At 43.1% G+C, this 12464-nt stretch overlaps 2 protein-coding genes across 8 annotated transcripts in view; one reads left to right on the forward strand and one right to left on the reverse strand.

Moving 5' to 3' along the window:
• LOC109905666 (max-binding protein MNT-like) overlaps nucleotides 1-8983 on the forward strand; it is a 31119-nt gene extending 22136 nt beyond the window's left edge. For 2 of the 3 annotated variants that reach the window (XM_031790782.1, XM_031790783.1), the window contains exons 5-6: nucleotides 1244-1436; nucleotides 4218-8983. In XM_031790782.1, coding sequence (XP_031646642.1) covers nucleotides 1244-1436; nucleotides 4218-5038 — 1014 coding nt within the window. In that variant the 3' untranslated portion in view covers nucleotides 5039-8983. The remainder of the gene's footprint in view (nucleotides 1-1243; nucleotides 1437-4217) is intronic. The other variant, XR_004203157.1, reaches the window with a different exon arrangement.
• LOC109904836 (septin-4) overlaps nucleotides 7493-12464 on the reverse strand; it is a 67199-nt gene continuing 62227 nt past the window's right edge. For all 5 annotated transcript variants that reach the window (XM_031790787.1, XM_031790788.1, XM_031790786.1 and 2 more), the window contains 2 exons: nucleotides 12131-12230; nucleotides 7493-9847 (listed from right to left, as the gene is read on the reverse strand). In XM_031790787.1, coding sequence (XP_031646647.1) covers nucleotides 9779-9847; nucleotides 12131-12230 — 169 coding nt within the window. In that variant the 3' untranslated portion in view covers nucleotides 7493-9778. The remainder of the gene's footprint in view (nucleotides 9848-12130; nucleotides 12231-12464) is intronic.

The raw sequence follows: 12464 nt of genomic DNA on the forward strand, positions 1-12464 counted from the left end.
CCTGCCCCGCCCACTACAGCCTGTTTTGTCAGGCCTTTGTCAGCTGACCAGGAAATTATAAACTGGGTCAGAGAGCCACTGCCCAGCACCTCCCTCTTTCTGTACTCCTTCCCTCTATCCAGGTCTCTCTGTGTCTGTTCTTTCTTTCACACAGTCATGCTGCCTGCCCAGTCATGGTGTAGGTTAATGTCTGTTGCTTCTGCTCGTCCAGTCAAAGGAAGCAACAGACATGGAAATGGCTCTCCCGAGACTTTATTTTAGACTTCTGTCAGTCCTATGAAATGGTCTTGATTAATGCTTCCAGAGTAGTAAATGAGTGTCCATGTGGTTTAGAAAGAACATTTTGTGGGGACTAGCAAGGTGAGCAAAGAGGATAATGGGAGGGGCCCACATAAGGAGGCATACCCAAGCAGTCTCTAAGAGGATGTTGATGCTTGCGTCCAACAGTAGTACTACACTCAGAGTACTAGTTAGTGTTCCCAGAGGGGATTGTCCTTCGCTCCTCTGGAATCCTGCTCAGCCTACCGTGGAAGTGAATTAGAGGCAGCAATGACCTTCTGAAGAAACATTATCTATCGGCTGTTGTAAACACTCAGGATGTGGCCGTGGTGTCGTTTTGACAGTAATGTAACATTTGACATGTTTCTGTACAGGGAGAGAGAAGGATCTCTTGGTCAGTGTGTGTATAGCCCTGTCTCTGTCTCAACATTGACAGATGAAGTAGAGACCATGGGGTCAGGAAATCGTGTTGGTGTTATTGTTGGTTGTGTGATGTACTGTCACAGATAAGGAAGTGACCAGCATAACGAATACACTAAGGGATTAGAAGAGAGAAATGTTTGGTGCATGTGGTCCCGCGGCTGTTTCGCGGCTGTTGCTAAAACACAGGTCTGGATAGCAGCTTTTACTTTACATGAACGCAAATGGGGAGGTTTATGACATTGGTATGTATGGTTTTAATTATGACTAGGTAAACTCAATGTACACATTGAGGACCAATGACACCTGGGATAGAATCCAGCCTATATATATATTTTTTTAACTAGGCAAGTCCGTTAAGAACAAAATCTTATTTACAATGACGGCCTATTACTGGTTCTATTGAAGAACTTCAGTTCAAAGTTTTATTATACTCAAATTGCAGAATGCAGGCTCTCTGAAATATATATTTGATTGCCCCATTTATAAATGGGTGTGTTCAAACTGTACTGAGCACTTTCCTCTCTCCCTCTGTGTCTTACAGACGTTGAAGCGCAAGGAGAAGGAGTACGAGCATGAGATGGAGAGACTGGCGCGGGAGAAAATCGCTACTCAGCAGCGATTGGCTGAGCTGAAGAACGAGCTGAGCCAATGGATGAATGTCATGGAGATAGACCGTGTTCTCAGACAGACGGTTCAACCAGAAGACGACCAGGCTTCTACCTCTACTGCCTCAGGTACGCTCAATCAATCGGTTTAACCAAGCAATCAAATTAAGAAAACCGTTTTGCTTATAAATAGATCTATGGACACACAGATCAAAATTGTTTGCATTGAACGAGAACCCTGATTCTCACCGACACAGGAGTAGGTCTCTTTTGCCTGTGTGAAGCAGGATGTGAATTCTGCACCACTTGAAGCTGGGATGTCCCTAGTATTTAATTTGCTCTTCCGACTGTCCAGAAGCTCCTTGCTGAACCCTACATCACAGCCACTAACAACGCATATGCCTGGAATCCTCACATCATAGTGCAGCAGGAGAGAGGGGGTTTGTCGCAGTAGTCATCCGAGATCGATTTAGTGACAGTAATCAAAAATAATTTTAAACAAATAAGATTTCAAACAATTTTTGTCATATATGGACACGATTTTAATATGAGATGAAAGGCGAGTTCAGGAAGCCAAACTAGAGCTCTGTGAAGTTCACAGCGATGGGGGCAGACGATCTGCTCGAGACCGTTAGAAAATATGTATTTTACAGTTAAGGTGAACTCTTAGTTAGTCGTTTTTATAATTAGAATATATCTACTATCTAAATGTTTTTGTTGAAATAGGAAACAAACCCAGCAACAACAAAAAAAAGTCCCTTTTTCTGGACCCTGTCTTTCAAAGATAATTTGTGAAAATCCAAAACTTCACAGATCTTTATTGTAAAGTGTTTAAACACTGTTTCCCATGCTTGTTCAATGAACCACAAACAATTAATGAACATGCAACTATGGAACGGTCATTAAGACACTAACAGCTTACAGACGGTAGGCAATTAAGGTCACGGTTATGAAAACTTAGGACACTAAAGAGGCCTTTCTACTGACTCTGATAAACACCAAAAGAAAGATTCCTAGGGTCCCTGCTCATCTGCGTGAATGTGCCTTAGGCATGCTGCAAGGAGGCATGAGGACTGCAGATGTGGCCAGGGCAATAAATTGCAATGTCCGTACTGTGAGATGCCTAAGACGGCGCTACAGGGAGACAGGACGAACAGCTGATCGTCCTCGCAGTGGCAGACCACGTGTAACACCTGTACAGGATCGGTACAGCCGAACATCACACCTGCGGGACCGGTACAGGATGGCAACAACAACTGACCGAGTTACACCAGGAACGCACAATCCCTCCATCAGTGCTCAGACTGTCCGCAATAGGCTGAGAGCGGCTGGACTGAGGGCTTGTAGGCCTGTTGTAAAGGCAGGTCCTCACCAGACATCACCGGCAACAACATCGCCTATGGGCACAAACCCACCGTCGCTGGACCAGACAGGACTGGCAAAAAGTGATCTTCTCTGACAAGTCGCGGTTTTATCTGATGGTTGGATTCGTGTTTATCATCAAAGGAATGAGCGTTACACTTGAAGCGGGATCGAGGTGGAGGGACCGTCATGGTCTGGGGTGTGTCACAGCATCATCGGACTGAGCTTGTCATTGCAGGCAATCCCAACGCTATGCGTTACAGGGAAGACATCCTCCTCCTTCATATGGTACCCTTCCTGCAGGCTCATCCTGACATGACCCTCCAGCATGACAATGCCACCACGCACAGAATGAGCTGTATGGCTGATTTCCTGCAAGACAGGAATGTCAGTGTTCTGCCATGGCCAGTGAAGAGCCCGTTTCTCAATCCCGTCTGGGACCCGTTGGATTGGAGGGTGAGGACTAGGGCCATTCTCCCCATTCTCCCCAGAAATGTCCGGGAACTTGCAGGTGCCTTGGTGGAAGAGTGGGGTAACATCTCACAGCAAGAACTGGCAAATGTGCTGCAGTCCATGAGGAGGAGATGCACTGCAGCACTTAATGCAGCTGGTGGCCACCAGATACTGACTGTTACTTTTGATTTTGACCCCCCCTTTGTTCAGGGACACATTATTCCACTTCTGTTAGTCACATGTCTGTGGAACTTGTTCAGTTTGTCTGTTGAATCTTATGTTCATACAAAATGTGTAAATATAAGTTTGCTGAAAATAAACTCAGTTGACAGTGAGAGGATTTCTTTTTTTGCTGAGTTTACATTTATTTTCATATTTGTACTTAAAACTTCTTCAAAAGTGATTATACCTCAGCAATTTATAAAAACAATGACCAGAAAGGTGAGATTTGAACCTTTCTTGGAGTATGCAGCATTACTAGTTATTGTTTATGGCCCTCCTGATAAATAATGACCTTTGGGGATTATGTAGATCACGTTTAAGATATAAGGGGGATCATAGCTATATAGTTCTATATTGGACCCTATAATTATAATCATTATACAATTGTATACCATTTGAGGTTCTTGACAATTGCAATTAATTACTTGGAAAAAGTCCCTGAAAGTCCTTCAATTTGACTTGCCGGTGTCTGTATAAACCCTGTTTTTAAAGGTTGTATAGTCCTAAACCTAGGTTGTTGTATAGTCCTAAACCTAGGTCGTTGTATAGTCCTAAACCTAGGTTGTTGTATAGTCCTAAACCTAGGTTGTTGTGTAGTCCTAAACCTAGGTTGTTGTATAGTCCTAAACCTAGGTTGTTGTATAGGTGGAGTTATGGGCCAATTTGCACATATTCACTTTCATTCCTAAGTACACATGTAGAACTTCATGAAAATCCTTGTTATTTTTGTTTCAAACCATTTTGAAATGTTGATCCCAATGTCACACTATTTATAGAAAGACCAAACGACAGTGTTTTAAGAATGTACAAAGCGGTCATATCTGTGATGTTATCAAGCGTAAAGTTAATGTGTTCTTTCTGTCTGTCACACAGAGGGTGAAGACATCATGGATGACGACATGGATGAGGAGAATGTTCCGGCAGCCTTACCCACCGTGCCTCAACAAGCCATGCAACCCGAGTTGTACAAGACTGTGACCACCGCTCCCATAACCCCCACCACCTCCATCCTCACCCAACACATCTCCAGCCAACACAAGGCCCAAACGTACCCCCACCCGCTGTCACCCCTGGCTGTCTCGGCTACATTCTCCACCCCAGCATCCAACATCACCACCACCACCCCTATCCAGGCACTCCTATCGCCTCACACACACATCGTAACCTCCCCTAGCACCCTTTTCCCGTCTCACACACACATGGTGACTGCCCACGCTCATACTCACATGGTAAAGGCCCCCAGCCTCCAGCCCACAGTCATTGCCCACGCCTCGGCTTCCCACGCCTCTGTCATCCAGGCCGTCAACCATGTCATCCAGGCTTCATCTGGAGGAGCCAAGCACATCACCCATCTAGCTCCCTCCTCCTCAGCCCCCATGCAGCTGGCCCCAGGGCACCACCACCACCAGCCCATCGGAGACATCCCCATCCACCCTGTTACCCACCTGGGCCATCACCATCTACCCACCATCTACCCCCAGTCCGTGGCTGTCTCCCAGCCAGCCATGGTGGGCCACATCACCCATACGCTCGCCCAGGTCAATGGTACTGCCCCCAGCCAGGGCACAACCACCATCATGGGAAAGCAGACGGCAGTTGGTGCCCAGGTGGTGACGCATCACCAACAGCTGCTGAACCCTGTAACTATGGTGACCTTGCCTTCATTCCCCGTTAGCACTCTGAAGCTAGCCTGATCTCTGAACCAGGCCGGAGCCATCCTGAAGCTAGCCTGAGAACCAAGCTACATGAACAGGCCACATCCACCCTGAGGTGGTCAGAGTCAGGCTGAAGTCGGAGACAGACCTCCAGATCTGGAGAACATCGGCCTCAGAGCAGACCAGCCGGACAGGAACCAGCCCAGACTAGGAGCCCAGGGCGACTGAAGCAGGCCCAGAGTGAGGCAGGCACCAGGACTACTGTACTGACAAACAAATGTAAAAGCCTTCATACTGGACGCAAGTCCTCATATTCACTGATGATTCTCAAACTGCATTATTAACTAACCTGATGCATTACAGCTGTCAATAAGAAGTAACTCAGAACATTCCAAAAAGAAACTATAAAAATGTACAATTTTTTAAAATATATCTTTATAATGGTTATGAGAGGTGAAAGACAGCCAATGTTGTTGTTGGGCTGAGTATGATGTCCAGGATGGTAATGTTGATAAAGTGTGATATTGTATAGGATGCAGTGGAGAGAATCACATGGAGACATTCTCTGTCTGGCCCTCCTCTGTGTTCATATCTACAGTAGCTAATAGTGCGAGACATCCAATGTCCAAGGCAGTCAGACCTGCATATTTTCATTCAGGACCGGTTTTTATATTTCTGGTACAGGGTCATGTATTCCACAGCCAAGAGTATTTACAAACCACACTGCTAATGACTGTGGTGGTGCCACTATTTGCTATTATGAAAGCACCAAGGTTTTAGATTTAACTGAAGTCTAGCACAGAGGCCAGGGCCTGTATTCACAAAATCACCTGAATAGTTGTGCTGATCTAGGATCTGCCCGTATAATCTCATTCATTATGATTTTAGTCTAAACTGATACTAGATAAGCACTCCTACTCTGAGACACTTTGCGGATACGGGCCTTGATGTGACCAGAAGGCAAAGCATCCAATTTCAGACCGCTGAATCGGGGTCAGAGAGACTGGCTCTCTGGCTGTGTGATTGGTAGGTGTTGGCACGTCAGCGTCAGCATGGGGTGTGTGTGTGTGTGTGCTAACAACTAAGCGCCATAAAGGAGCACATTGAGGACATAATTGCTGGGACCTCCCCTTCCCACTACCCAGGCACATGGCTGTGAAGTGAAACCTAAAACACGGCCTGGCCCTCCTTCTCCCACTGCAGCGCTGTCATATTACTGCATGTTCCACAGGCTTCCCCTGCTGGTGGTAAACCACAACAGCATGTAAAATGGTCATTGAGTGTACTAGTTTGTAATAACATATATTGTGTGTGTGTGTGTGTGTGGCCCAAGCAGGAATCAAACCCAAATGCTGGCATTACCAGTTCCACCATACACATCTGAAGCAGGTGATGTAAGTATAACTGTGAGGACTTTTCACAAAACTGAACAACCACTCAGTTTAGCACAGGAGTAAAACTACAATACTCAAGTGGCTACATATTACCACGATTTATATATATTTTTTACTAATGGCAGAGCAGGAGCCATAGCAGGCACAATCACTGTAAATTGTTCCTGGAGTATCTATGTATGTGTAATAAAGTAGCTATATAGTGAGGCATATCTTGTTTGTGTTGCAGCAGTGATCTTGTTTAAGGCCTTCGGCAGTGTCACGGTAGACCATTGAAGTGAATGTGGCAGTTTGGGGTTAAACTGCATGGTCAGGCAGTCACCTATGCCATTTTATCCTCTTTTTCCACCAACCATATGAATTATCTGGTATATCTATTCTTATCTAGATTCTTGTGTTGGCCGTCCACTGCACTATTACACGACCTGTGTAGCTGAGATTCAACTTTTAACTTCTAGCACTTTGATATGCTACTTAACCCCAATTAAAGCAAAACTGGTTTACAACTGTACATAGCACTCGCAAAGACAGCACGTGACTGTGTCCCTCTTCACTTAATCTAAATGGTTTTGTGTCTGTCTTTGGGAGGAAGAATGGACATGGTAGTCATAACATTTAAAAATATATATTTGATCAATCTTTGTGTGGAATGGAACAGTATGTATGTATGTATGTACACATTCAATAATGGTTTTAGTGTATTTTAAAGATTTGCCTGTTTTTGCATGTAGATTGGTGATTTTGTTTCATATGTAGATGTTTATGCCAGCTGTTTTCTGAGACCATGTACAGTACTGTATACCGCGGGAGAGCTTTCAGAGCCCTTTCCACAGCCTTTGTTTTCCCTATGGAGAAAGTGGAAGTTCTATATTGCCTGTACATTTTGGGCTGCGTTTAGATTTAATTGTCCATTATGTAAAAAGAGAAATCATTTTAAATTGCATAAGTGGAAAATGCTTAAGATACTTAATAAATCTTATTACATTTATAACTTCTTGCTTTGGTCAATTTATTTGATCTACATTTTTAGGGTGTGTGTAGGCTCGCTTAGCAACACTCTATCGCAATACAAAGTAGGAGTAGTTAAATGGCTAGAATGGAGAGACAAGATGTTACTTCCTTTATTGTATTACAATTCATTGCATCCTTTCTCTTCCTTAATGACTTTATAAAGTGCTGGATTCAATCCGAGCGAGCTTTGTCCACAATGCACTTTTTCAGAGCCCACATTCACGGTAAACGCTGCATATGTTGGCTCAATGGGAAAATGCGTTTATTGGAGCGTTGCCAATCTGCGCTCAGATTGAATCCTGGCCAAAGTTATTTATTACATAAATGTATTCAGAAAAAGTAGTATGACAACATTCTTATGAAACAATCTTATTTCCTACTTTTGTTCTAGTGTGATTTTGGACTGGGTCTGTAGGTGAATCTCTAAGCTTTTGATGGATCAGGATAGAACAGGTAAATTGAACAATGTTGTTTACAAAGAGAATGTGAAATAAAAATATTTTATTCTGATTATTTCAAATCAATTTTTCTGGCACTCATGATACTAATAATCCAAACAAATGTATATTTTTGTCTCATGACTTGTTCCTTGTGAATTAACTGACATTTGCACCTGAGGAAAATAAATACATATGCACAACTATTCATCTTCTTCATGAAAAAAGTGTTAAGTCAACATTTTTGGGAGGAAACACCTAAATGATAAGTAATTATAATTTCTCTCGCGTTGAGTGCATATTATATCTACTATAATAAAATCATCCACTCATACATATCCACTTAATGTACTTAAAAATAGAGGGTGCATACTTACTGTCCACAAACATAATCAAGAAAAATATCACCCACGAATGAAGGCCTGCTACATCAGGCACCTCTATAACAGACACTATACCCACAAACAACTTTACTGAAGGGACCCTGTCATTCTCTAGCCCCCTGACCTCTGGCAGAATAAGGGCCTTGTCCTGTCTGCTTGGTCCCCAGGCCAGCATCTCTTGGCTGGCACATAGTTAGCTCAAGGCTTCTATCTTCTCCTCTTGGGTCATGTTCAGTGAAAAAAAAAAAGATTAAAAAACATTAAATGGGGAGTTAATGCTGGAACTTGTCCATTTGAGCCAGGATTTAGTCAGATCGCAGGTTTTGCACTGCGGCTTTTAAAAGGCAATGTTCCCATCACGTAAACGCTGCATATATCAGCTTAATCTGAAATGACCTTTAAAAGTCGCAACGTCTATAAATCGGGTTGTATCCAGGTCCAACACTCATTTTCACTGCAAAACGTTTTACTACGACCTGAGGACGAACCTGCCAGTCAACAATATTCCAGCAAACACTCAGAACTGTAAGTAGTGGGTTTCTTTTAAGTAAAATACAAGAATGAACAACCCATGGTTGAGCATGCTGGAATTGGGAGAGTGAAGGACATTAGTTAGCCCTATTAACATGTCAAAAAAAACACCCAACAGTACTTCAGTAACATTTGTTGAAATTAAAAATAAAAATTGTGAAAAGAATGACTCATTCCACGCTATTCTGTGTAGCAATGCAAATAAAAGCAATAAGTGATAGATGCAACCCCGTAACAAAAACATTTACAAATGTAACATTGTAGTAAAAAAAAGTATCACATTTTATCTGTATGACCATCTATAGTATTGACCTTTAAGAAAAATGCTGTTGGGAAAAAATTGTGCATGACAAAAAAATGTTTTTGGGCAGGCCAACCTCCTTCCCAACAGACCTTGTCTAGGGTGGTTAAGACCACACAACTACATTTGTTATGAGATAGACTTTCAAACACCTAGCAGAGGGACAGGACAACACATTCCCTACAGTCTACCCCTTAACCAATGTCAGGGTTAGAGTTCACTAAGGAGAAACATCAATGAACATTGAAGTGTTAGCAATGAACTGGAAGGCAACAAGTTCTCTTGAGAAGAACACAGGTAAACTATGAGTGGAAAGAGGGCAGGCAGGACCCGGCCGTAACCCTTTAAGGACAAGCAGGTGGTTAGGTAGGTGCTGTCCGGCCCGGGGTTGTGCTCCAGCAATGGCACTCGAAAAGGAGTGCCCGTTGTTCCTGTTAGAGTTTCCACAACAGGTGTGGAGACACAGGACTTCCATGTTGTTGGAAGAGAATGCAAATTCTCTCCATGCCACCTGTCTGTGAATACCTCATGCCTGGTCGTGGATCAGTCTCTGATAGTGAGGGTTATTGACTAAATGAGGAGTGGTGGCTGTTGGGGTTGGATGAGCTGGAGTTGACAATGTGTGTGGACTAGAGTAGAGTGGTACTAGGGGTGCCCACCCTAGTAGTGGAAAGAGGGGGCCTGCATTTACAGAGGGGCAGGGGTTCTAGTAGTAGCCTGGGTTAATAGGCCTCCTTCTGCGTGTGCATCTGTTCCTGGATCTTTGTGAGCATCTCTTGCATTCGCCGCAACTGTGGAGAAAAGAGACAAGAGGCCGCTGTCAGTCAAACACCCGGGACATGAAGCAAAACACAAAAACACAGAATGAAGTAGGGACTGGGGAGATGCAGGCTTTAGGAACCATAACCAAGCGCTATCCAATCACAACAAAGCCAGCTATGTGACAACAGATAAATAGGATTCCCCATACCAGTCTACTCTCACCAGACTATCAGATTATTAAGTCATATTGATGGATTCCAATAATGCTAAACACTATTTTGGGCATTTGCAGAGATCTGACACAGATCTGATTATCTCAGAACACTACACATGCTGAAGTAGTGATTGTCTACATTTCATGACTGCAATGTAGGTGGCCTGGAACGCAACCATTACTTCCACATGACTGCACCAATAACCAAGCCCTATCCAAATCACAACTAAGCCAGCAGTGCTGACAGACAACCGATCGATACCATTTGCCACCCCAGTCTATTCTGACTTTAGACCATGTGACCTGATGATGATGACGGATGCGTGTGTGTTCAGTCATGTATACAGTTGTAGTCTAATGAGTGAAAGACAGGCTGAAGGTGGCCTGGAACATGACCATTACTTCTACATCACTGCACCAATGACCATATCCAATGACTAACAAGCCAGCGGAGGACAACTGATTGATACAATTTACCACCCCATTCTACTCTGTCTGGAGACCATGTGACTGAGGCTGGTGACTGTGTGTGTTCAGTCAGGTATACACATTCATTTCTATAATTGCTACACACAGAGCCTGTTAATTCAATACTGTGATATGAAGTATAAGTGTGAAAGATATGGCACTTGCAGAAATGCTATTATTTGCCCTTCATTACATCCCCCCAATCCCACAAACATATCAAAATAGGATGAAATTAAGGTGACAGTTTTGTGTTTCCAACGTTTTAATAATGGGAAGGGTTACATACCAAAAATGAGTAAATAGCAGAAAATAATGTATTATGTTTTTAATGGCTCATGTCATTCAGGGGGGAACCTAGCTTGAGATGCACAAGCTTAACTTTATTTTTGAGTAAATTATGTATTGATATCAATGGAAGATCTGCACCAAAACTCAAGCTGCACAAGTGGGTTTCAGGGTAGGCTTCATGCATCAGGGTAGGCTTCATGCATCAGGGTAGGCTTCATGCATCAGATTCAAACCTCAGGTGAGGGTATTTTTGTTAAAGTATTGTTAAGGTTCTTTAAAGTTATCAGCTTTTAATCAGAAAATATATACAGTACCTGTCAAAAGTTTGGACACACCTACTCATTCAAGGGTTTTTCTTTATTTGGACTATTTTCTACATTGTAGAATAATAGTGAAGACATCAAAACTATGAAATAAAACATATGGAATCATGTAGTAACCAAAAAGTATTAAACAAATCAAAATATATGTAATATTTGAGATTCTTCAAAGCAGCCAGCCTTTGCCTTGCTGACAGCTTTGCACATTCTTGTCATTTTCTCAACCAGCTTCACCTGGAATGCTTTTCCAACAGTCTTGAAGGAGTTCCCACATATGCTAAGCACTTGTTCGCTGCTTTTCCTTCACTTTGCAGTCCAACTCATCCCAAACCGTCTCAATTGGGTTAAGGTCAGGTGATTGTGGAGGACAGGTCATCTGATGCAGCTCTCCATATGGGTTATTCCATAGTGTTGATGTCTTCACTATTATTCTACAATGTAGAAAATAGTCCAAATAAAAACCCTTGATTGAGACTGTGTCCGAACTTTTGACTGGTACTGTATATAAATAATATAAACAACTATATGAAATTGGCACAATGGTGCTTTTGGACAGGGACAGACTCAAACAGGGAGAAGAGAACCACACGAGAGCTTCTTTCCATTTACAACACTACTCTACCCAGACAGCGTGACCTGGCATATTATATTCTACTGCCAGACCTGGGTTCAAATATTATTTGAATATAAAACATTATTTGTACCCAGATCTAATCATCTCTTACAGGTCATGTGCACCTCATGGCTGGGTGCTGTTTTAGGGGTGCTGCTGTAGGGGCCAACTGTCACCCCTCACCCTTCCTCAGACCAGAATTACCACACCTGACTGGGGTCCTCAGGGGCACCTGCATGTATTAATGGAATGTATATAAAATATGATTGACAGCCTCGAGGACTCAAGAGGCCTCAGGTTCAGGCCCTGGGTCTAGGCCTGGCTCAGAGTGGGGTTCTAGGGGTCGGTCTGAGTGCTCATCGTGACTGTGCTCTTGCTCTGGTTCATGCTCTGAGTGTCGTCGTTGTACCTCTTCATCTTTCTCTCGGATCAGCTTCTCCGTCTCGGTGTCTGTGGTACTTGGTATCACAGGGATGGGGAAGTCTGTGCCACTCTCCCTGGTCAGTTTACTACGGGAGTAGAGTGGAGAAAGACAATATGGTTGACAGTATGTGGGTGTATATTTTGTTAGAGTTTGTGACTATACAGTACCAGTCAAAAGTTAGAACACCTACTCATTCAAGTGTTTTTCTATATATTATAGAATAATAGTGAAGACAACAAAACTGGAATAACACATGGAATCATGTAGTAACCAAAAAAGCGCTAAACAAATCTAAATATATTTCAGATTCTTCAAAGTA

Source organism: Oncorhynchus kisutch, linkage group LG15 (genome assembly GCF_002021735.2).
Source record: "Oncorhynchus kisutch isolate 150728-3 linkage group LG15, Okis_V2, whole genome shotgun sequence".
NCBI classification, from domain to species: domain Eukaryota; kingdom Metazoa; phylum Chordata; class Actinopteri; order Salmoniformes; family Salmonidae; genus Oncorhynchus; species Oncorhynchus kisutch.